The following is a 25,605-nucleotide window of genomic DNA, read 5'->3' on the forward strand; positions in this document are numbered from 1 at the left end:
TACAGAGAAGCAGCAGCTCTGCCTCACAGGCCTGAGAGGTCATATCCATTACACCAATGGTGAAGAGCTGCAATACCCAGCACGGCCACTATACAGTGCAGCAGCAGCTCTGCCTCAGAGGCCTGAGAGGTCATATCCATTACACCAATGGTGAAGAGCTGCAATACCCAGCACGGCCACTATACAGTGCAGCAGCAGCTCTGCCTCAGAGGCCTGAGAGGTCATATCCATTACACCAATGGTGAAGAGCTGCAATACCCAGCACGGCCACTATACAGTGCAGCAGCACCTCTGCCTCAGAGGCCTGAGAGGTCATATCCATTACACCAATGGTGAAGAGCTGCAATACCCAGCACGGCCACTATACAGTGCAGCAGCAGCTCTGCCTCACAGGCCTGAGAGGTCATATCCATTACACCAATGGTGAAGAGCTGCAATACCCAGCACGGCCACTATACAGTGCAGCAGCTCTACCTCACAGGCCTGAGAGGTCATATCCATTACACCAATGGTGAAGAGCTGCAATACCCAGCACGGCCACTATACAGTGCAGCAGCAGCTCTGCCTCAGAGGCCTGAGAGGTCATATCCATTACACCAATGGTGAAGAGCTGCAATACCCAGCACGGCCACTATACAGAGCAGCAGCAGCTCTGCCTCAGAGGCCTGAGAGGTCATATCCATTACACCAATGGTGAAGAGCTGCAATACCCAGCACGGCCACTATACAGTGCAGCAGCAGCTCTGCCTCACAGGCCTGAGAGGTCATATCCATTACACCAATGGTGAAGAGCTGCAAAACCCAGCACGGCCACTATACAGTGCAGCAGCAGCTCTGCCTCACAGGCCTGAGAGGTCATATCCATTACACCAATGGTGAAGAGCTGCAATACCCAGCACGGCCACTATACAGAGAAGCAGCAGCTCTGCCTCACAGGCCTGAGAGGTCATATCCATTACACCAATGGTGAAGAGCTGCAATACCCAGCACGGCCACTATACAGTGCAGCAGCACCTCTGCCTCACAGGCCTGAGAGGTCATATCCATTACACCAATGGTGAAGAGCTGCAATACCCAGCACGGCCACTATACAGAGCAGCAGCACCTCTGCCTCACAGGCCTGAGAGGTCATATCCATTACACCAATGGTGAAGAGCTGCAATACCCAGCACGGCCACTATACAGTGCAGCAGCAGCTCTACCTCACAGGCCTGAGAGGTCATATCCATTACACCAATGGTGAAGAGCTGCAATACCCAGCACGGCCACTATACAGTGCAGCAGCAGCTCTACCTCACAGGCCTGAGAGGTCATATCCATTACACCAATGGTGAAGAGCTGCAATACCCAGCACGGCCACTATACAGAGCAGCAGCAGCTCTGCCTCACAGGCCTGAGAGGTCATATCCATTACACCAATGGTGAAGAGCTGCAATACCCAGCACGGCCACTATACAGAGCAGCAGCAGCTCTGCCTCACAGGCCTGAGAGGTCATATCCATTACACCAGTGGTGAAGAGCTGCAATACCCAGCACGGCCACTATACAGAGCAGCAGCAGCTCTGCCTCACAGGCCTGAGAGGTCATATCCATTACACCAATGGTGAAGAGCTGCAATACCCAGCACGGCCACTATACAGTGCAGCAGCACCTCTGCCTCACAGGCCTGAGAGGTCATATCCATTACACCAATGGTGAAGAGCTGCAATACCCAGCGCGGCCACTATACAGAGCAGCAGCACCTCTGCCTCACAGGCCTGAGAGGTCATATCCATTACACCAATGGTGAAGAGCTGCAATACCCAGCACGGCCACTATGCAGAGCAGCAGCAGCTCTGCCTCACAGGCCTGAGAGGTCATATCCATTACACCAATGGTGAAGAGCTGCAATACCCAGCACGGCCACTATACAGTGCAGCAGCAGCTCTGCCTCAGAGGCCTGAGAGGTCATATCCATTACACCAATGGTGAAGAGCTGCAATACCCAGCACGGCCACTATACAGTGCAGCAGCAGCTCTACCTCACAGGCCTGAGAGGTCATATCCATTACACCAATGGTGAAGAGCTGCAATACCCAGCACGGCCACTATACAGTGCAGCAGCACCTCTGCCTCACAGGCCTGAGAGGTCATATCCATTACACCAATGGTGAAGAGCTGCAATACCCAGCGCGGCCACTATACAGAGCAGCAGCACCTCTGCCTCACAGGCCTGAGAGGTCATATCCATTACACCAATGGTGAAGAGCTGCAATACCCAGCACGGCCACTATGCAGAGCAGCAGCAGCTCTGCCTCACAGGCCTGAGAGGTCATATCCATTACACCAATGGTGAAGAGCTGCAATACCCAGCACGGCCACTATACAGTGCAGCAGCAGCTCTGCCTCAGAGGCCTGAGAGGTCATATCCATTACACCAATGGTGAAGAGCTGCAATACCCAGCACGGCCACTATACAGTGCAGCAGCAGCTCTACCTCACAGGCCTGAGAGGTCATATCCATTACACCAATGGTGAAGAGCTGCAATACCCAGCACGGCCACTATACAGAGCAGCAGCAGCTCTGCCTCAGAGGCCTGAGAGGTCATATCCATTACACCAATGGTGAAGAGCTGCAATACCCAGCACGGCCACTATACAGTGCAGCAGCAGCTCTGCCTCACAGGCCTGAGAGGTCATATCCATTACACCAATGGTGAAGAGCTGCAATACCCAGCACGGCCACTATACAGAGCAGCAGCAGCTCTGCCTCAGAGGCCTGAGAGGTCATATCCATCACACCAATGGTGAAGAGCTGCAATACCCAGCACGGCCACTATACAGAGAAGCAGCAGCTCTGCCTCAGAGGCCTGAGAGGTCATATCCATTACACCAATAGTGAAGAGCTGCAAAACCCAGCACGGCCACTATACAGTGCAGCAGCACCTCTGCCTCACAGGCCTGAGAGGTCATATCCATTACACCAATGGTGAAGAGCTGCAATACCCAGCACGGCCACTATACAGTGCAGCAGCAGCTCTGCCTCACAGGCCTGAGAGGTCATATCCATTACACCAATGGTGAAGAGCTGCAATACCCAGCACGGCCACTATACAGTGCAGCAGCAGCACCTACACATTAGCCTAAAGCCTAAGGCTACATTCACACTGATGTATGGAGGACGTATATACGGCCGACACGTGCGGCACCGTACCGCTCCGTACCCGGAAAAAGATAGGACCTGTCCTATCTTTCTCCGTAGTACGGCGCCGTGCGCCATTAATTCCTATGGAGAGGGGCGGGGGGAGCTGCGCTCACCTCCTCCTCCTCCTCCTCTCCCCGTACACTGCCGTTGCCCGCTACGGTACGGTACGGGCGGGCAACGGCAGTGTGAATATAGCCTAAGGGTGATGGCCACACATGGCGTTTTGCACCCGTTTTTGGACGGACTGCTTAAAAACGGACCAAAAACAGGTTCAAAATGCCATGTGTGGCCATCACCCTAATCAGAAAACTTTAAGGGTGCATTCACACATTTGCTTTTTCACATGCAGTTTTTGGAGCCAAGAGCAGGTGTGGATCACATCGGGTGAGGATCATCACTGAGAGAAGCTGCTCCTCCTCTCTTTTCACTCCACTCCTGGTTTGGACATTCAAAAACTGCATCTGTACAAAGCAAACATGTGAACGCGTCCCTAAGAGCGATGCCACACGTGGCGTTTTGAACCCATTTTTGGTCCGTTTTTAAGCAGTCCGTTAAAAAACGCATGTGTTTTTGGATGGACTGCTTAAAAATGGACCAAATACAGGTTCAAAACGCCACGTGTGGCATCGCCCTTATAGTTTTCTATAACACCTACAAAAAGGCTCTGCTGCCATTGTAAACTGAAAATAACAGCATCACAACCTGACACAATGTAACCCAAAGAATAATACAAGTATTCATTCACAATAAAATAAAGTCACTAGGACCTAAAAACACAAACCGTGGTGGTAGGTCATTACACGGTCACATCCTGGTCCTCAATTATTAATTACATCAGAAATGAAAGTGCGTACAACAATCTATAGTAATGTCCCGGCATGGATTATATAGCATCAAACTAAGTGCATATATAAAGACATCGTATCAGGAGGCGAAAGGCAAAAAACGTACCAACACTAATACCAACCCGACTGCATTACTGTGCACGGGAGACCCAGGAGCGACCGCACCAACACAGATCCTGACGCACATTTTGCTGTCGCTTCTCTGGGGCTACTGATACAGTACATCACACCGCGTCTGATGTAGCTGCAGCAGTGATCAGAATACTACAAAATCTGAAAACGCCTGCGATCGGGAACAAGCAGCCGGTGTTTTGCGTTAAATTTCCATGGAAACGCCAATGCGATCGGGCCGCCCCCGGTGGGCGTGGCTTTGTCTGCGTTTGCAAACGCAGACAAAGCGCCACGTCTGACATCACCCTTAGGGTGAAGACACACATGGCGTTTTTGGGCCGTTTTTACTAAGTGCGTTTTCAGATCGTAAAAAATGCATGCGTTAAAAAACGCATCCGTTTTTAAAAAAACACATGCGTTTTTTGAAAACGCATGCGTTTTTGTTCGGTTTGCCAAATTTGCGCAATTAAAAACGGACAAAAACGGATGCATTTTCAAAAAACGCATGCGTTTTTTAACGCATGCGTTTTCTACGATCTGAAAAAGCACTTAGTAAAAACGGCCCAAAAACGCCATGTGTGTCTTCACCCTAAGGCCGCGGTCACACGTACCGCTAGGCGTCCGTCATAACGCGACGCTAGTGCACAGGGGGGAGGTCCTCGGCCCGAACGCACATGCGTTATCAGAGAAACGCATGTGATCGGCTTATCAATCGCATGCGTTTCCCTGGAAACGCATGTGCGTTCGGGCCGAGGACCTCCCCCTGTGCGCTAGTGTCGCGTTATGACGGACGCCTAGCGGTACGTGTGACCGCGGCCTAAGACTATGATCCTTGTATCCTTGAATACTGTAACAATGTATGGGCTTTAATAAAAGTTACCGGATTTAAAAAAAAAAAAAAAAAGTTTTTCAGGCTCAGTGTTTGAAGCCAAGAGCAGGTGTGGAGCAGGTGTGGATGACATCGGGTGAGGATCATCAGTGAGAAGCCGCTCCTCCTCTCTTTTCACTCCACTCCTGGTTTAGACATCAAAACTTCACCTGAAAAACTGAACGTGTGAACGCAGCCCTCAAACTAAACGCAATCCATTACAGCGCAATGATAACTGCGCCGTGTGAATGCAGCCTGATGCCGCAGGGGCAGGAGCAGCCATTGCTGGGGGCACCTGCAGGAAATTAGTGACGTGTGGCCCGTTCCTGCACTTGTCCAGCTGGTGCACAATCCCCGGATGCTTTATCCCTGGTCACTTACCTACAGGTTATGTGTGGTGTTACGGCTTAGCTTCACTTAAAGGGGTTGTCCGGAGGTAGAAATACATGGCGGCTTTCTTCCGAAAACAGCGCCACCCCTGACCCTGGCTCCTGCTGGTATTACAGGTATAGAGAGGTGCTTGGATGTAATACCACACATTGCCTCTGGTCAGGGGAGGCGCTGTGTTCAGAAAACAGAAATGTATTTCAAACTCTGGACAACTAGGCCCCGGTATACACCACACAACCTGTACATAGATACATGGTCATAGATAGAGCAGCTTTCAGTCATGTGTCATGCACCTGGTGAGGCGAGGAGGCCGCTGAGGTCACTGCTGTGGGGACCTCCAGCCTCGTCCCCCTCACAAGTCACCACAAACTAAAGTGTACAGCGCAGTAACGTGTCAGTGTTCACACCTTGTGGCACATCAATAAAGTTGATTCACGCGCCAGTCAAAGATGGCTCGCGCGTCACGTGTCAGCAGCTCTACACTCAGAGCCCCTCACGCCGCTTCGCCAGCACCCAACATGGCGCCCCTTCCTTCTGCGCACGCTCCGAAACTCTCCCTGCCCGTACAGGCAATGGTGCCCGGAAGTGACGTTGCCCTCAGTAAAGATGGCGCTTCTGCTCCTAACGTATATGTCTTGACTGGTGAAGTGAGGGCAAGAGCGGCGCTTCAGGCCTAAGCGGAAGTGTGGGCCCCTGTATATCTGAGTAGGAGACCCCGCCCCGGCCTCTTTCAGCTCCGAGCGCCGACGGGTTAGGACACAGGCGAGCAGACACGTGAGTGATACCCGGGGATCCGCGGCGCCTGCCGGGTCCTGCACCCGGGAGTTGTGCGGGGGAGCGGGCGGAGCACGTGGGGAGGAGTGATCCGCCGTGTTACCCCCTCTGACACGTGAGCGGAGCCGCCAGCACACGGGCAAAGGTGTCCTGTACATGGCGTCAGTCAGTCACATAGTGATACACTGTAACGAAAGCTCAGACCCGTCCACATGGCTCCGGCCTGGCCCTGCATTACATGGGTGTAACTTGTAGTGAGTATGGGGGCTATTTAACCCTTTCTCGGAGGAGCCGGGGTGCTCGTGGCTGCCATGTTGTGTCATGTGACCCTTTATTAAACTGCAAATTACTAAAAATAATTAAACTGGTGATAAGTGTAATGACACATCCGTCACTGAGAACCCATGTGCAGGGGGTGACAGAGCCCACACCCCAATACAACCTCCGCATACTCCCTTCTACTATCTCTTGGGCTGCATTCACACTGTATATTTTGATTGTACTTTGCGTATTAATACAAAGGCTGCAGCTGTTCACATGCCGAGAAGCTCGCGTTTGCTAATAATGGAGGGAACGTAATGTTACCCCGCTATGTGATGACAGGGAGCCTCAGACCGGACTCCATGGGTGACACATGGGCTGCAGATGCACGGAGCCTTGTCTGGGTTCCATAGTCCTGCCCTGAGATTAGGGAAATTCTATATGGAAAAGTTATATATATTCTTGAATCTGTAGGTGACCTAGAATGTATCTGTATATGTAACCCACTCTCCCTCTTATTACAGAATGGCAGACTGGGAAACCGCTCCAGTCGGGGCTGAGACCCCTGAAATCAAACTTTTCGGGAAATGGAGCACTGATGACGTCCAGATCAGCGACATCTCCCTACAGGTCAGTCCAGGGGATGATTTTTTGGGTCCACACACGTGTGAAGTGTACGGAGGAGTTGTCTGATCTCTTGTGTGAGACAAGTTGACACCAGTGATGTCTTCCCCGTCTTTGTTGTCAGCCATGAGATTTGGGCAATGTCTGCTGAGCTTCCCCTGATGTAGATTCCCAGGAGACAGATCCTTATGTAGCAGTAGCCACTTATGGTCCATTCAAGTTGGGTCTCTATTCAGGAGTTGCAGCTTCAATGCAGATCTGTCCTAATGTGCCAAATTAAAGGGGCGGTCTAGGGTGTCCATCTTGTGTACAGGACTATAAATGTAGGTGCTGATTGTCTCGTATACTTGCTCCACCAGGATTACATTGCCGTGAAGGAGAAGTACGCCAAGTTCCTGCCTCACAGCGGGGGGCGCTATGCTGCTAAGAGATTCCGCAAGGCTCAGTGTCCTATTGTGGAGCGTCTTACAAATTCCCTCATGATGCACGGGAGGAACAACGGCAAGAAGCTGATGACCGTCAGGATCGTGAAGCACGCCTTCGAGATCATCCACCTGCTGACCGGAGAGGTGAGGGCGGCCTGATGTCTCTGGATGAGAATGTGCATAGCTCTTCTCCTGTATGTACAGGCCCTTGGTGGTGTTCTTGACCACTGAGTCAATCACTATTTGCCTTGTAGGTTGGGAAATAATTTGACTAAAAAGCGGAACCAATAATTTTAGTTTGATATGACCTGTATGGTGGCCAAATAGCCTCTAGATACTAGCCATGAACTGTTGCTAGGGGCCTCGATTTGCCAGATTGGCTCAGCCACCGATCCAGCAATATGCACTGTTTGGGCGACTGATCGTGACCGTCAGGTTTGATTTTCAGTGACACGAGATGAATGGTGACCAGACAGACTTTAAGAATTTATAGGTATTCAGTCCTTTGTAAGAAGTAGATGTCTGATATGAAAAAGTTCAACAAAACTTGTAGTCTTAACAAGGTGTTAAGACTACAGGTTCGCCTTGGTCTAAGGGCGTGTTCACGCATTGCGTTTGAAGCGCATTACAACAGCTGAGGAGAGGTGATTTGCCTAATTACATTACTATGTTAACAGTGTCAACAAATGTAAACAGTAATGTAATTAGGTAAATCTCTTCTCCTCAGCTATTGTAATGCATTTGCAATGTATCCTTGTATGTGGTGATGGTAATATGTCAGATTTCTGTTCTGACTCTGCTTTGCTAGTTGTCCCCTCTTGGGCTCTTGTGACTAATGACTTGGATCTTGCAGGTCACTGGCCAAGGGTGTGTATGATCACGCTCTTTACCCCCTTCTTCCCAGCATTTGGCCGCCTGTACACAGAGCTTGCCCTCAACAGCTCCCCTTCTACTGGGCTGCAATGATGTTTCTGCAGTTAACCCCTTTAGCAGGGAAGGACACATGCCACATGCTTCTGTAGACTTATTTTGCTGAAGATGAAATTGATTATTAGATGTCGTCTGCGGAAGCGTCCGGGACCCCCCACCCCACTTATTAGATTCCAGACCACACTAATTATTGTGTTACCTCTGATGTTAAACTATTGGTCAGTTAGTGCACCTACATGCACACAGATCTGGGTATGCACAGACAATGTTTGCAGTTTCTGGATCTACAGATGTTGTTGCTTCCCTCTGTAGACCAGGCGCAGTGTCCTGTGGTGGAAGCTTCTATTGGATCATCTTTACTGAGCATCTAAATCTCATCCACAATGTGATGACTTGGTGACTTATCTGTCTTATACTTCCATCTCTCGATTCCAGAACCCTCTGCAAGTGCTGGTGAACGCAATCATCAACAGCGGCCCCCGTGAAGACTCCACCCGTATTGGTAGAGCTGGAACAGTGAGGAGACAGGCTGTGGACGTGTCCCCTCTGAGGAGAGTCAACCAGGTACATTGTGGGGGATGACTGCGGGGGTGTCCTAGTATAGGATGGAGGTATTATCCCCGCTACTAGTAGCTGTCACTGTCCCATCCTGACTGAGCTCTGCTTCTCCTCAGGCCATCTGGCTCCTCTGCACCGGAGCTCGTGAAGCCGCTTTTAGGAACATTAAGACCATTGCTGAATGTGTCGCCGATGAGCTCATCAATGCCGCCAAGGTGAGTGCCGCCATAATAAGTGTTACTCGCCCTCCTAGAGTATTAGGGAATGTGTTACATCTCTCGTTATCCTCTTCCAGGGCTCCTCTAACTCCTACGCCATCAAGAAGAAGGATGAACTGGAGAGAGTCGCCAAATCTAACCGTTAAGTCGTCTCCAACCTCCGCTCATGTTTCACATCAAATAAAAAAATATTTCGGTCACTTTTGTCTCGTGTAATTGTGTGGATGGAGGTGCAGGGGGTCATGGGTTCTGCTGCTCCTCCTAAAGTGATGGACCGGTCCTGATGCAGAACTCGCTGGGCATTGGTGACTCCTCTGTCCGCTCAGGATGTCTTGGCTAGAAATTCTGAAGTCTCATTCATTGGGCACATAACAGCAGAGCCGTCGCCTGCACAATGTATGTGGACAAACCTCTAACTTTCCACCCCTGAGGGTGCAGTCACACGTCACAAGATTTTACGCATCCGAAAACCTTAATTTGGGGTGAAAATGTCAGGATGCTTGAGGTGTTGGTGGGTAGGAGGGGGATCTTGGTTTAAAAGAACAGAATGTGAAGTGTCTCCCTGATCTTGGCTTCAGGATAGAACCAGACTAGTCCAGAAGACCCTAATGTGGGTTATTTGAGCTGCAGCTTGTGCCCCGACTCTGGATGGGGGGGTTGTCTCAAATTGGAGCTTCCAGTACACGTTCCCTACAGATAATAGTACGGCCACATAAATTGTCTAATGAAACCTACGTGTAAAGGAGTGATGAGTGCTGTATCATGTGTGCAGAGGAATACGATGCCTCTAATACAAGAAAGGGACAGCTCCCTATAGATCACCCTATAGATAAGCTGCTCCTCTATCCTGCACTGATGTGGAGACAGCGCCCCCTACAGCCAGGAGTCTATTGCTGGTTTGGATATTATACCCCTCTTGGGCTTATTCAGAGTTGGGCATTGATGTTTAGGAAGCTGCTGCTTTAGAGGGGATGGTTCAAAGTATAAGGATCCAGCTGAGGGTCCAGAGTCTTCCACATGTGATTCAGGACACGTAGGTGCATAGATTATACTGCGTTTAGTTATTGGATTATCTTGATAATGAACATTGAGGCTTCTGGACTCCTGAGCTGGATGGAGCCTTTCTTCTTGGGTTTATCTCCTGATACAGCAGAGACGTAGATTATCCTACACTGATCAGTGAGAGGACCCCCAGCTAATGAGGGGTCCCGTTATCACATACAGGTTGAGCATGTGTCATTATACTTTGGGTGTATCACAAAGGGAGCGCTGTGCTCAGCAATTGCCAACAATATTGGATGGAGCAGCTCCACCAATTCTAAGGATTGGTGGGGGGGGGGGGTGTTTTTGGATGAACTTGCAAACTGTACAACCCTACTAATGTATTTCCAGCTTTTCATATTCCTTTTCTGGAGCGGGATGATTAGACGCTGCAGATTTCCAGGATACATTCACATTATACTTACTGTGAAATCCCAGTGGGTCGCGTGTTCGTGTTATCAGGAATTTAAAGGGCTATTCCACTATTTGAAATAGGAGATCATTAGGAGTCGCACACCTGGTGGCCCCGTGGAGCACTTCTGAAGTTGCCTTTAATGTAATTCAACTCAAAACCTATGATACCAAGATGACCACTACACTGTGCACAGCGCTGCAGTCACTTCAAGGGAGCGATCATAGTGGAGGAGCTGCTCGACGAGAGGCTCCTGGGCTGACATTACTGCTTCCTCCAGAAGTCAGATACCAGGCTGAGCACACTGTATCTCAGCTATCATGCATTGGATACACCACCAATCGGCAGACTATCACGCAGGATGGGATTAGATACACAGATCAGCAGACAGTATCACACAGGATAGGATTAGATACAAAGGTCAGCAGTATCACACAGGATAGGATTAGATACACAGGATGGGATTAGATACACATCTTAACAGTCAGTATCACACAGGATAAGATTAGATACACAACTCAGCAGACAGTATCACACAGGGTGGGATTAGATACACAGCACACAGTATCAAACAGGATAGGATTAGATACACAGCAGACAGTATCACACAGGATGGGATTAGATACACAGCAGACAGTATCACACGGGATGGGATTAGATACAGACAGTATCACACGGGATAGGATTAGATACACAGCAGACAGTATCACACGGGATGGGATTAGATACACAGCAGACAGTATCACACGGGATGGGATTAGATACACAGCAGACAGTATCACACAGGATGGGATTAGATACACAGCAGACAGTATCACACAGGATAGGATTAGATACACAGCAGACAGTATCACACAGGATGGGATTAGATACACAGCAGACAGTATCACACGGGATAGGATTAGATACACAGCAGACAGTATCACACGGGATAGGATTAGATACACAGCAGACAGTATCACACGGGATAGGATTAGATACACAGCAGACAGTATCACACGGGATAGGATTAGATACACAGCAGACAGTATCACACGGGATAGGATTAGATACACAGCAGACAGTATCACACGGGATAGGATTAGATACACAGCAGACAGTATCACACAGGATGGGATTAGATACACAGCAGTCAGTATCACACAGGATGGGATTAGATACACAGCAGACAGTATCAAACAGGATAGGATTAGATACACAGCAGACAGTATCACACAGGATGGGATTAGATACACAGCAGACAGTATCACACGGGATAGGATTAGATACACAGCAGACAGTATCACACGGGATAGGATTAGATACACAGCAGACAGTATCACACGGGATAGGATTAGATACACAGCAGACAGTATCACACGGGATAGGATTAGATACACAGCAGACAGTATCACACGGGATAGGATTAGATACACAGCAGACAGTATCACACAGGATGGGATTAGATACACAGCAGTCAGTATCACACGGGATAGGATTAGATACACAGCAGACAGTATCACACGGGATAGGATTAGACACACAGCAGACAGTATCACACGGGATAGGATTAGATACACAGCAGACAGTATCACACGGGATAGGATTAGATACACAGCAGACAGTATCAGACGGGATGGGATTAGATACACAGCAGTCAGTATCACACAGGATGACATTAGCAGTGACGGCTCTGCGCTGCGCCCCCTCCCGGCATCTCCTGTACGGAAGAATACTTCTCCCCTGTGCCGCCATCTTGCCGTACGGAGCGACCCCCGATTCCATTTCCGTTTCCGGGCCAACGGGCGCCGCCTAAATCCCAGGCAACTGGACTAACAAGCACAAAAAGGCAGCGCCGGGGTCTGTGTGACGTCATTGACAGCTCCGTGACGTCACGGCGGGTGATCTACCCCAGGATGGCCTAAGAAGAAGGCGCAGGTAGGTGGTTGATTAGAGGGGGGAGAAGCGGAGCAGAAGATCCTGACTGACAGTCACCGGCCCCGGGTGCAGGGAGAGGAGCCCCGGGCCTTCACCTGATGAGCACTACACTGCCACAAAGCAGGGAACTGAGCTCCTCCCACAGATACTGGCCACACCCATAACAACCAGCACCCCAAAATAATAAGAGAGTGCCCCCCCCCCCCGTATATAGCGCCAGATGGAGAGAGCGCCCCCGTATATAGCGCCTGATGGAGGGAGAGCGCCCCCCGTATATAGCGCCAGATGGAGAGAGAGCGCCCCCCGTATATAGCGCCTGATGGAGGGAGAGCGCCCCCCGTATATAGCGCCTGATGGAGAGAGCGCCCCCCCCCCGTATATAGCGCCTGATGGAGAGAGCGCCCCCCGTATATAGCGCCTGATGGAGAGAGCGCCCCCCGTATATAGCGCCTGATGGAGAGAGCGCCCCCCGTATATAGCGCCTGATGGAGAGAGCGCCCCCCGTATATAGCGCCTGATGGAGAGAGCGCCCCCCGTATATAGCGCCTGATGGAGGGAGAGCGCCCCCCGTATATAGCGCCTGATGGAGGGAGAGCGCCCCCCGTATATAGCGCCTGATGGAGAGAGAGAGCGCCCCCCGTATATAGCGCCTGATGGAGAGAGAGAGCGCCCCCCATATATAGCGCCTGATGGAGAGAGCGCCCCCCCCCCGTATATAGCGCCTGATGGAGGGAGAGCGCCCCCCGTATATAGCGCCTGATGGAGAGAGAGCGCCCCCCGTATATAGCGCCTGATGGAGAGAGAGCGCCCCCCGTATATAGCGCCTGATGGAGAGAGAGCGCCCCCCGTATATAGCGCCTGATGGAGAGAGAGCGCCCCCCGTATATAGCGCCAGATGGAGAGAGAGCGCCCCCCGTATATAGCGCCTGATGGAGAGAGAGCGAGCCCCCCCCTATAGATAGCGCCTGATGGGGAGAGAGCGAGCCCCCCCCCTATAGATAGCGCCTGATGGAGAGAGCGCCCCCCGTATATAGCGCCTGATGGAGAGAGAGCGCCCCCCGTATATAGCGCCTGATGGAGAGAGAGCGCCCCCCGTATATAGCGCCTGATGGAGAGAGAGCGCCCTCCCGTATATAGCGCCTGATGGAGAGAGAGCGCCCCCCGTATATAGCGCCTGATGGAGAGAGAGCGCCCCCCGTATATAGCGCCTGATGGAGAGAGAGCGCCCCCCGTATATAGCGCCTGATGGAGAGAGAGCGCCCCCCGTATATAGCGCCTGATGGAGAGAGAGCGCCCCCCGTATATAGCGCCTGATGGAGAGAGAGCGCCCCCCGTATATAGCGCCTGATGGAGAGAGAGCGCCCCCCGTATATAGCGCCTGATGGAGAGAGAGCGCCCCCCGTATATAGCGCCTGATGGAGAGAGAGCGCCCCCCGTATATAGCGCCTGATGGAGAGAGAGCGCCCCCCGTATATAGCGCCTGATGGAGAGAGCGCCCCCCGTATATAGCGCCTGATGGAGGGAGAGCGCCCCCCGTATATAGCGCCTGATGGAGAGAGCGCCCCCCGTATATAGCGCCTGATGGAGAGAGCGCCCCCCGTATATAGCGCCTGATGGAGAGAGCGCGCCCCCCGTATATAGCGCCTGATGGAGAGAGTGCGCCCCCCGTATATATAGCGCCTGATGGAGAGAGAGCGCCCCCCGTATATAGCGCCTGATGGAGAGAGAGCGCCCCCCGTATATAGCGCCTGATGGAGAGAGTGCGCCCCCCGTATATATAGCGCCTGATGGAGAGAGAGCGCCCCCCGTATATAGCGCCTGATGGAGAGAGAGCGCCCCCCGTATATAGCGCCTGATGGAGAGAGAGCGCCCCCCGTATATATAGCGCCTGATGGAGAGAGAGCGCCCCCCGTATATAGCGCCTGATGGAGAGAGAGCGCCCCCCGTATATAGCGCCTGATGGAGAGAGCGCCCCCCGTATATATAGCGCCTGATGGAGAGAGAGCGAGCCCCCCCCCTATAGATAGCGCCTGATGGGGAGAGAGCGAGCCCCCCCCCTATAGATAGCGCCTGATGGGGAGAGAGAGCGCCCCCCGTATATAGCGCCTGATGGGGAGAGAGAGCGCCCCCCGTATATAGCGCCTGATGGAGAGAGAGCGCCCCCCGTATATAGCGCCTGATGGAGAGAGCGCCCCCCGTATATAGCGCCTGATGGAGGGAGAGCGCCCCCCGTATATAGCGCCTGATGGAGAGAGCGCCCCCCGTATATAGCGCCTGATGGAGGGAGAGCGCCCCCCGTATATAGCGCCTGATGGAGAGTGCGCCCCCCGTATATAGCGCCTGATGGAGAGAGCGCCCCCCGTATATAGCGCCTGATGGAGAGAGTGCGCCCCCCGTATATAGCGCCTGATGGAGAGAGTGCGCCCCCCGTATATATAGCGCCTGATGGAGAGAGAGCGCCCCCCGTATATATAGCGCCTGATGGAGAGAGAGCGCCCCCCGTATATAGCGCCTGATGGAGAGAGAGCGCCCCCCGTATATAGCGCCTGATGGAGAGAGAGCGCCCCCCGTATATAGCGCCTGATGGAGAGAGAGCGCCCCCCGTATATAGCGCCTGATGGAGAGAGAGCGCCCCCCGTATATAGCGCCTGATGGAGAGAGAGCGCCCCCCGTATATAGCGCCTGATGGAGAGAGAGCGCCCCCCGTATATAGCGCCTGATGGAGAGAGAGCGCCCCCCGTATATAGCGCCTGATGGAGAGAGAGCGCCCCCCGTATATAGCGCCTGATGGAGAGAGAGCGCCCCCCGTATATAGCGCCTGATGGAGAGAGAGCGCCCCCCGTATATAGCGCCTGATGGAGAGAGAGCGCCCCCCGTATATAGCGCCTGATGGAGAGAGAGCGCCCCCCGTATATAGCGCCTGATGGAGAGAGAGCGCCCCCCGTATATAGCGCCTGATGGAGAGAGAGCGCCCCCCGTATATAGCGCCTGATGGAGAGAGAGCGCCCCCCGTATATAGCGCCTGATGGAGAGAGAGCGCCCCCCGTATATAGCGCCTGATGGAGAGAGCGCCCCCCACCGTATATAGCGCCTGATGGAGAGAGCGCCCCCCCCCCCGTATATAGCGCCTGATGGAGAGAGAGCGCCCCCCGTATATAGCGCCTGATGGAGAGAGAGCGCCCCCCGTATATAGCGCCTGATGGAGAGAGAGCGCCCCCCGTATATAGCGCCTGATGGAGGGAGAGCGCCCCCCGTATATAGGGGGGGGGGCTCGCTCTCTCCCCATCAGGCGCTATCTATAGCGGGGGGCTCGCTCTCTCCCCATCAGGCGCTATCTATAGGGGGGGGGCTCGCTCTCTCCCCATCAGGCGCTATCTATAGGGGGGGGGGCTCGCTCTCTCCCCCTATAGATAGCGCCTGATGGGGGGAGAGAGCCCCCCCTATAGATAGCGCCTGATGGGGAGAGAGCGCCTCCCCCCCCCCTCCTATAGATAGCGCCTGATGGGGAGAGAGAGCCCCCCCCCCCACCCTATAGATAGCGCCTGATGGGGAGAGAGAGCCCCCCCCCCCCACCCTATAGATAGCGCCTGATGGGGAGAGAGAGCCCCCCCCCCCACCCTATAGATAGCGCCTGATGGGGAGAGAGAGCCCCCCCCCCCCACCCTATAGATAGCGCCTGATGGGGAGAGAGAGCCCCCCCCCCCACCCTATAGATAGCGCCTGATGGGGAGAGAGAGCCCCCCCCCCACCCTATAGATAGCGCCTGATGGGGAGAGAGAGCCCCCCCCCCCCACCCTATAGATAGCGCCTGATGGGGAGAGAGAGCCCCCCCCCCCCACCCTATAGATAGCGCCTGATGGGGAGAGAGAGCCCCCCCACCCACCCTATAGATAGCGCCTGATGGGGAGAGAGAGCCCCCCCACCCACCCTATAGATAGCGCCTGATGGGGAGAGAGAGCCCCCCCCCCACCCTATAGATAGCGCCTGATGGGGAGAGAGAGCCCCCCCCCCCACCCTATAGATAGCGCCTGATGGGGAGAGAGAGCCCCCCCCCCCACCCTATAGATAGCGCCTGATGGGGAGAGAGAGCCCCCCCCCCACCCTATAGATAGCGCCTGATGGGGAGAGAGCCCCCCCCCCTCCTATAGATAGCGCCTGATGGGGAGAGAGGGCCCCCCCCCTCCTATAGATAGCGCCTGATGGGGAGAGAGAGGGCCCCCCCCCCTCCTATAGATAGCGCCTGATGGGGAGAGAGGGGCCCCCCCCCCTCCTATAGATAGCGCCTGATGGGGAGAGAGCGCCGCCCCCCCCCTCCTATAGATAGCGCCTGATGGGGAGAGAGCGCCCCCCCCCCTCCTATAGATAGCGCCTGATGGGGAGAGAGCGCCCCCCCCCCTCCTATAGATAGCGCCTGATGGGGAGAGAGCGCCCCCCCCCCCTCCTATAGATAGCGCCTGATGGGGAGAGAGCGCCCCCCCCCCTCCTATAGATAGCGCCTGATGGGGAGAGAGCGCCCCCCCCCCCCATCCTATAGATAGCGCCTGATGGGGAGAGAGCGAGCCCCCCCCCCCTATAGATAGCGCCTGATGGGGAGAGAGCGCCCCCCCCCCATCCTATAGATAGCGCCTGATGGGGAGAGAGCGCCCCCCCCCCCATCCTATAGATAGCGCCTGATGGGGAGAGAGCGCCCCCCCCCCATCCTATAGATAGCGCCTGATGGGGAGAGAGAGCCCCCCCCCCACCCTATAGATAGCGCCTGATGGGGAGAGAGGGCGCCCCCACCCTATAGATAGCGCCTGATGGGGAGAGAGGGCCCCCCCCCCACCCTATAGATAGCGCCTGATGGGGAGAGAGGGGCCCCCCCCCACCCTATAGATAGCGCCTGATGGGGAGAGAGGGCCCCCCCCCCCACCCTATAGATAGCGCCTGATGGGGAGAGAGGGCCCCCCCCCCACCCTATAGATAGCGCCTGATGGGGAGAGAGGGCCCCCCCCCACCCTATAGATAGCGCCTGATGGGGAGAGAGGGCCCCCCCCCACCCTATAGATAGCGCCTGATGGGGAGAGAGAGCCTGCCCCCCCCCCACCCTATAGATAGCGCCTGATGGGGAGAGAGAGCCTGCCCCCCCCCCCACCCCCACCCTATAGATAGCGCCTGATGGGGAGAGAGAGCCTGCCCCCCCCCCACCCCCACCCTATAGATAGCGCCTGATGGGGAGAGAGCGCCCCCCCCCTATAGATAGCGCCTGATGGGGAGAGAGGGCCCCCCCCCACCCTATAGATAGAGCCCTGCGTATATACTCTCGGGGTGTATAATGTATTTTGGGGTGTTGCTGTGACGCTCCTGCTCCCCAGGTCTCGGGGTACGATGCACAGCTGAGCGCTGCAGTGATGGAGGTGACGGAGGGGCCCCCCTGTGAGGAGCGGCTGCCCACGCCCGGTGCGGAGGGTGAAGGGGGCGTTCATGCTGAGCTGCCAGAACACAGCGAAGCCGACATCAAGAAACCAACGGAAAAGACGGGCGAGAAGAGGAAAGACGAGGGCGAGGAGGAGCTGGACCCCCGGATACAGGTAGATGTATGGAGGGGGCACCTGGGACCACCCTGATGTGGCAGGCACATTACCAGTAAGGGGTGATCTGAGAGGTCCCCAAAATCATTCCCAGAAGTAGACCCTAGACTAGTAATGGCTCCTAAACATGGGGGGCAGGGAGGAGGCGCAGGGATTGGCTGGGCACTTACTGGAGGGGGATACATAATAGATGAGGGAGAGTGCAGGTCCCGGGAGCGGAGGAGGGTATGCAGCACAGGGCGTCAGTCCCCCGACCTTCTACCGTGATCCCCACCAGAAATGTCCTGCTGCAGCATTGTCCCCTGCACCCAGCCTTCGTACATGCATGCTCAGCCTTAGTACATGCATGCTCAGCCTTGGTACATGCGTGCTCAGCCTTGGTACATGCGTGCTCAGCCTTGGTACATGCATGCTCAGCCTTAGTACATGCGTGCTCAGCCTTGGTACATGCGTGCTCAGCCTTGGTACATGCGTGCTCAGCCTTAGTACATGCGTGCTCAGCCTTGGTACATGCGTGCTCAGCCTTGGTACATGCGTGCTCAGCCTTGGTACATGCGTGCTCAGCCTTGGTACATGCGTGCTCAGCCTTGGTACATGCGTGCTCAGCCTTGGTACATGCGTGCTCAGCCTTGGTACATGCGTGCTCAGCCTTGGTACATGCGTGCTCAGCCTTGGTACATGCGTGCTCAGCCTTGGTACATGCGTGCTCAGCCTTGGTACATGCGTGCTCAGCCTTGGTACATGCATGCTCAGCCGAGCCCAGTGCACATCAGGGATCAGAGGGAATCGCTTCCCATCTTACATATATGTGACCATCTACTATGTGTGGGGGCAGCGGGGGTCCTCTGATGATGGAGACACTGGATTTCAATCTCATTGCTGGGGGTCCCTGGAGCAGGATCCCCTGCCAGCCCGGAGGAGCTGCGGTGCTGTTCCGTTTAGTTGCTCTGCGTTGCGGTTGTCATCTGCTCCCCCCCCCCTCCTCTTCCTCTCCCTCCGTCTCCCCTGCTGATGCTCGTCTTGTGTTCCTCAGGAAGAATTGGAGCGTCTGAACCAGGCGAGCGAGGAGATTAACCAGCTGGAGCTGCAGTTGGATGTAAGTGGCGCGCTCCGCCATCACCCATCCCTCTCTCCCCCCCCCCCCCCCTATCAGAGACACTGACATTGTACGTGCTGCCCCCTGCAGGATGCCCGCACTGCCTACCGCCGGATACTGACAGAGTCCGCCAGACGACTCAACGCTTTGGCTACTCAGCTTGGCGCCTGCATCGAAAAAGCCAGACCGTACTATGAAGCCCGGAGACTGGCCAAGGAGGTACACTGCTGCGGAGGGGGGAGGGGGCGACATGAAATATTCATCTGTGCAATGGGAAAATGTCTGTCTGATCCTAATGCACAGGTAATGCATCTTTATATAGCACCAGGCTGATAACAGTGAACAGTAGAGAGCATTCACAACATGGGCTTGGGCTTTTGGTATGATCTTTCCTTTCTTTCCCCCCAGGCCCAGCAGGACACGCACAGCGCAGCCCTGCGGTACGAGAGGGCGGTCAGCATGCACGCCGCCGCCCGGGAGATGGTGTTTGTTGCAGAGCAAGGAGTCACTGCCGACAAGAACCGTCTGGACCCAACATGGCAGGAGATGCTGAACCATGCAACCTGCAAGGTGAGAGGGAACCAACGCTGATCCAAAGGTGTCCCCACTTACAGCCAATGCTTCACAGATCCCTCCTTAACTCTGCCGCTTAGAGGATATGTGCACCTTGTAGAGGCCTCTGAGGTCAGGACTGGTCTGGGTGTACAGCAGGTTACACTGGATATTATTTCCCTCCCAAAAAATGTCAGTGTGAGGGAAGGAGGAGAAACTGACTTTGGGTTTATAGTTTTGAAAGAAGGCAGGAGAAGAGAGCACAGGGAACACCCACTGGGCTCCGAGGTTACAGCACGAAACGTGCAGCTCTGTAATCAGTGAGCACCCTCTGAACTTTGACCCACCACAAACAGAGAATATCCACTGCGTTCTGCAGCTCCATAAGCAGGAAGTATCTCTTAGCAGTGAGCTCTAAACATACTACTCCACATGCGCAGGGAACACCCGCCGAGCTCTGACTCTGCAGCTCCACATGCGCAGGGAACACCCGCCGAGCTCTGACTCTGCAGCTCCACATGCGCAGGGAACACCCACCGAGCTCTGACTCTGCAGCTCCACATGTGCAGGGAACACCCGCCGAGCTCTGACTCTGCAGCTCCACATGCGCGGGGAACACCCGCCGAGCTCTGACTCTGCAGCTCCACATGCGCGGGGAACACCCGCCGAGCTCTGACTCTGCAGCTCCACATGCGCAGGGAACACCCGCCGAGCTCTGACTCTGCAGCTCCACATGCGCAGGGAACACCCGCCGAGCTCTGACTCTGCAGCTCCCCGCGCGCAGGGAACACCCGCCGAGCTCTGACTCTGCAGCTCCCCGCGCGCAGGGAACACCCGCCGAGCTCTGACTCTGCAGCTCCCCGCGCGCAGGGAACACCCGCCGAGCTCTGACTCTGCAGCTCCCCGCGCGCAGGGAACACCCGCCGAGCTCTGACTCTGCAGCTCCCCGCGCGCAGGGAACACCCGCCGAGCTCTGACTCTGCAGCTCCCCGCGCGCAGGGAACACCCGCCGAGCTCTGACTCTGCAGCTCCCCGCGCGCAGGGAACACCCGCCGAGCTCTGACTCTGCAGCTCCCCGCGCGCAGGGAACACCCGCCGAGCTCTGACTCTGCAGCTCCCCGCGCGCAGGGAACACCCGCCGAGCTCTGACTCTGCAGCTCCCCGCGCGCAGGGAACACCCGCCGAGCTCTGACTCTGCAGCTCCCCGCGCGCAGGGAACACCCGCCGAGCTCTGACTCTGCAGCTCCCCGCGCGCAGGGAACACCCGCCGAGCTCTGACTCTGCAGCTCCCCGCGCGCAGGGAACACCCGCCGAGCTCTGACTCTGCAGCTCCCCGCGCGCAGGGAACACCCGCCGAGCTCTGACTCTGCAGCTCCCCGCGCGCAGGGAACACCCGCCGAGCTCTGACTCTGCAGCTCCCCGCGCGCAGGGAACACCCGCCGAGCTCTGACTCTGCAGCTCCCCGCGCGCAGGGAACACCCGCCGAGCTCTGACTCTGCAGCTCCCCGCGCGCAGGGAACACCCGCCGAGCTCTGACTCTGCAGCTCCCCGCGCGCAGGGAACACCCGCCGAGCTCTGACTCTGCAGCTCCCCGCGCGCAGGGAACACCCGCCGAGCTCTGACTCTGCAGCTCCCCGCGCGCAGGGAACACCCGCCGAGCTCTGACTCTGCAGCTCCCCGCGCGCAGGGAACACCCGCCGAGCTCTGACTCTGCAGCTCCCCGCGCGCAGGGAACACCCGCCGAGCTCTGACTCTGCAGCTCCCCGCGCGCAGGGAACACCCGCCGAGCTCTGACTCTGCAGCTCCCCGCGCGCAGGGAACACCCGCCGAGCTCTGACTCTGCAGCTCCCCGCGCGCAGGGAACACCCGCCGAGCTCTGACTCTGCAGCTCCCCGCGCGCAGGGAACACCCGCCGAGCTCTGACTCTGCAGCTCCCCGCGCGCAGGGAACACCCGCCGAGCTCTGACTCTGCAGCTCCCCGCGCGCAGGGAACACCCGCCGAGCTCTGACTCTGCAGCTCCCCGCGCGCAGGGAACACCCGCCGAGCTCTGACTCTGCAGCTCCCCGCGCGCAGGGAACACCCGCCGAGCTCTGACTCTGCAGCTCCCCGCGCGCAGGGAACACCCGCCGAGCTCTGACTCTGCAGCTCCCCGCGCGCAGGGAACACCCGCCGAGCTCTGACTCTGCAGCTCCCCGCGCGCAGGGAACACCCGCCGAGCTCTGACTCTGCAGCTCCCCGCGCGCAGGGAACACCCGCCGAGCTCTGACTCTGCAGCTCCCCGCGCGCAGGGAACACCCGCCGAGCTCTGACTCTGCAGCTCCCCGCGCGCAGGGAACACCCGCCGAGCTCTGACTCTGCAGCTCCCCGCGCGCAGGGAACACCCGCCGAGCTCTGACTCTGCAGCTCCCCGCGCGCAGGGAACACCCGCCGAGCTCTGACTCTGCAGCTCCCCGCGCGCAGGGAACACCCGCCGAGCTCTGACTCTGCAGCTCCCCGCGCGCAGGGAACACCCGCCGAGCTCTGACTCTGCAGCTCCCCGCGCGCAGGGAACACCCGCCGAGCTCTGACTCTGCAGCTCCCCGCGCGCAGGGAACACCCGCCGAGCTCTGACTCTGCAGCTCCCCGCGCGCAGGGAACACCCGCCGAGCTCTGACTCTGCAGCTCCCCGCGCGCAGGGAACACCCGCCGAGCTCTGACTCTGCAGCTCCCCGCGCGCAGGGAACACCCGCCGAGCTCTGACTCTGCAGCTCCCCGCGCGCAGGGAACACCCGCCGAGCTCTGACTCTGCAGCTCCCCGCGCGCAGGGAACACCCGCCGAGCTCTGACTCTGCAGCTCCCCGCGCGCAGGGAACACCCGCCGAGCTCTGACTCTGCAGCTCCCCGCGCGCAGGGAACACCCGCCGAGCTCTGACTCTGCAGCTCCCCGCGCGCAGGGAACACCCGCCGAGCTCTGACTCTGCAGCTCCCCGCGCGCAGGGAACACCCGCCGAGCTCTGACTCTGCAGCTCCCCGCGCGCAGGGAACACCCGCCGAGCTCTGACTCTGCAGCTCCCCGCGCGCAGGGAACACCCGCCGAGCTCTGACTCTGCAGCTCCCCGCGCGCAGGGAACACCCGCCGAGCTCTATACTCTTTTTGAGTATAAAATCTGGTGTGGTTTGGGTGGCCATGGGTCCACTAGTAGATATGATAGGTGGCTCCTTTAGCATATTGGGGGATCTCTAGAAGGATGTCTCTGAGGCAGGTAAAGTTATGGGGAGTGTAGACTGAGCTACAACTAGTGGATAATCCGCTACTTCATGGATTGTGGACTTTCCTGTTTCACCCATTGTCTGTCCCCGGGTCGCAGGTAAATGAGGCGGAGGAGGAGCGGCTGCGCAGCGAGTACGAGCACCAGAGAGTCACTCGTCAGTGTCACGAAGCCGAAGCCAAAGTTCAGACACTGCAGAAAAGCTTGAAACGCGTCATCATCAAGAGTCGTCCTTACTTCGAACTGAAGGCGCAGTTCAACACCGTGTTAGAGGTGAGAGTCGCTCTGTCACCCCACAAAGGGATGAGGGACGGAGACTTCACATCCAGGGACTGAGGCTTTTATTTAAAATTAATTTCCAATTATAAAAAACACTTTTAGACCATATAAAATCAAGGATTTTTCAAGTTAAGTAGATATCCCTTCTTTTACACCTCTCACAGTGGGTTATTCACCCACTCCCAATACTCTGTTCCATCGCTGCAGCCCCTGGTCCTTTACTTCCTCTCCAAACAGGAAGTGGTGAGGCTCCCCAGTGATTGGTCACATGTGCATGGGTGGTGATGTCACTGATGGTGAGGCTCTTACTGATCATATGACTTCTGAGGACAGTGATTGGTCCACAGTGATCATATGACCCTCACCACTGCCAGCCCCAGACCAGAGGCAATGGAACTGGGTAGGCGAGTGTATGAATTATAATACTTTTATCATCCTCCTCCCCTGGCCACCATCTCCTTTAATAAGACGGTTCATTATCTTCCCTGTTTACTCTGCATCACAGTGTGCAGACATTACACCTCCCTGTGGAGGGCGGGTAAGTAGAGCATTTGCCCGCAGTCTCGTGGGTGATATCCTGTGGTTGGCAGTGCACAGCGCTCGCCTGCCAGTATAAGCCATAAAGCCCATTCTACCTAGAGCGCAGATCACGTGTGTGCACGACGCCCTACAGAAATCCACATGGTACAATCCGAGCGGCCGCAGCTTATCACACCCCGTACTTCAGTCTCATGACATAAATCTGCAGGTTCTGGTTGTAGTTCCTGAAGGATTTTGAGTTGTCATTCTCTATTCCTTACAGGAACACAAGGCTCGGGTCACCGCTCTGGAGGTCAAGGTGTCCCAGGCCAAGCTGCGATATTCCGGGACGCTGCGTAATCTGGAGCTGATAAGTGAAGAGATCCATGCCCGGCGCACACACGGGCCACTCTTAACTCTTCGGACCCCGCCTCTAGGAGCCGAAGCCCCCACATCCATGACAGAAGGGGAGATGGGCCCACCGGCAGACACTGTCTCCCTCCTCAGCCTGCAGACCATCGCATCCGACTTGCAGAAAAGCGATTCCGTGGAGCACCTGAGGGGTCTGAGTGACGTGACCAGCCTGGATGGTAGGGACACCGACCCGGAGGAGGGAGAGAGCAGCAATGGCCGAGAGCGAGGAGGGGGGAGAGCTAGTGCAGGGGTGTTCAGACATAACAGGAGCGTAAGTCTGTGAGCCGGGGAGGGGGGGGGACTGGTGCAGCTTTATGGGGGACAGAAGGGGCTCTTCATGTATCATACCATTATATGGTGGAGGAAGAGACTACAGACTGGCGCAGAGAGAGGGCGTCTGATCCATGGACATCCAGCAGGAGGCTTCTAGGTCTAGGGAAGTATTTGTAGCCGGAACAGCAGAACGTTTCGTCAGTACGGAGGACATAGGAGGCGACGAGGACTGTGGAGGCGTCTCGCTGCTATGAGAACTGTCTCCGTTTGATGCAGCGCTCTGTCACTCTCAATAAATACGTTGTGGTGTCTCTGTGTCTGGTAAGTGATGGAACCTCTGTCCTGTATCTGCATCGATCGGATCACGTGAGGGACCCCTGCACATCACAATCTACTCTTCCAGGGGGTGGCCCGGGCACACGAGGGGCAATGTGTCTGCAGGAGCGGATTGGTGGGGGTATGACTCCAACTGTCATGAGGAGGATGTGGCCCCATCAAGAGGAATGGGACCTCCCTCCAAGCCTGTGATTATAGAGGAGAACATCAGACTGTGGGACAACCCCCTTTAAGGCCTGAGATGTTGCGTTAATACAGACTGAAGCATCTAAGTGGTTTAATAGTGGGAGGGGGCTCCCTGTATAAACCAGCATCACTGTGATGTGATTGGATGCCTTTGGGCCATCTCTGAGCATCTAATAATAGCCCCCAGGTCGGCCACGTACCATAGCCTAACTGTACCCTCTTAAAAGGGCGCTCCCCTGCTAGACTCCCCATGGCTGCACATGTTCTCCTCACTCTTTATACTTTTGTGGGATTCCCGTTCTCACAAAGGTCACTTCATCTCTGTAACCATGGGGTAAAATGTGGATTCTGAAGGTGAAGCCCAAATATCTACAGCTACCTAAGTGATGTCCTAGATGTGAATAACCCTTTAAGACACTTCCAGGGGAATCTTCCCTATAGGCCTCACTGTTTCTGTAACCAGTATGCTAATAAGACCATCTACTGTCAGGTGGGTGGTCCTAGGATGGAATAGACGACGCCCACATGATAGTAGAGAGACAAAAGTATTTACAATGATTGGTCAGGAACGGT

The 25,605-nt window shown here is 55.7% G+C and overlaps 2 protein-coding genes across 2 annotated transcripts; both read left to right on the top strand.

Moving 5' to 3' along the window:
* Positions 1-6,016: 6,016 nt before the first annotated feature.
* On the top strand, positions 6,017-9,388 carry RPS5 (ribosomal protein S5). Its single transcript, XM_072123716.1, has 6 exons — positions 6,017-6,172; positions 6,958-7,063; positions 7,417-7,626; positions 8,848-8,976; positions 9,087-9,185; positions 9,266-9,388. The coding sequence occupies exons 2-6, from the start codon at positions 6,959-6,961 to the stop codon at positions 9,332-9,334; spliced, it is 612 nt and encodes a 203-aa protein (XP_071979817.1). The 5' UTR covers positions 6,017-6,172; position 6,958; the 3' UTR covers positions 9,335-9,388.
* Positions 9,389-12,391: 3,003 nt separating this feature from the next.
* Positions 12,392-24,835, top strand: SH3BP5L (SH3 binding domain protein 5 like). Its single transcript, XM_072123494.1, has 7 exons — positions 12,392-12,558; positions 17,913-18,128; positions 19,162-19,224; positions 19,315-19,443; positions 19,633-19,794; positions 23,125-23,298; positions 24,107-24,835. Exons 2-7 carry the CDS (start codon positions 17,949-17,951, stop codon positions 24,518-24,520), a joined length of 1,122 nt encoding a protein of 373 aa, XP_071979595.1. The 5' UTR covers positions 12,392-12,558; positions 17,913-17,948; the 3' UTR covers positions 24,521-24,835.
* Positions 24,836-25,605: the final 770 nt, after the last annotated feature.

The sequence above is a fragment of the Engystomops pustulosus genome, chromosome 9, assembly GCF_040894005.1.
Source record: "Engystomops pustulosus chromosome 9, aEngPut4.maternal, whole genome shotgun sequence".
Classification (NCBI taxonomy): domain Eukaryota; kingdom Metazoa; phylum Chordata; class Amphibia; order Anura; family Leptodactylidae; genus Engystomops; species Engystomops pustulosus.

Excerpts from the sequence above, each read along its gene's own strand:
- RPS5 (XM_072123716.1), top strand. The coding sequence starts at position 6,959 with ATGGCAGACTGGGAAACCGCTCCAGTCGGGGCTGAGACCCCTGAAATC. Across the intron at positions 7,627-8,847 it reads TCCACCTGCTGACCGGAGAG|AACCCTCTGCAAGTGCTGGT; the intron begins GTGAGGGCGGCC and ends TCTCGATTCCAG. Across the intron at positions 9,186-9,265 it reads AGCTCATCAATGCCGCCAAG|GGCTCCTCTAACTCCTACGC; the intron begins GTGAGTGCCGCC and ends ATCCTCTTCCAG.
- SH3BP5L (XM_072123494.1), top strand. The coding sequence starts at position 17,949 with ATGGAGGTGACGGAGGGGCCCCCCTGTGAGGAGCGGCTGCCCACGCCC. Across the intron at positions 19,444-19,632 it reads CCCGGAGACTGGCCAAGGAG|GCCCAGCAGGACACGCACAG; the intron begins GTACACTGCTGC and ends CTTTCCCCCCAG. Across the intron at positions 23,299-24,106 it reads AGTTCAACACCGTGTTAGAG|GAACACAAGGCTCGGGTCAC; the intron begins GTGAGAGTCGCT and ends TATTCCTTACAG.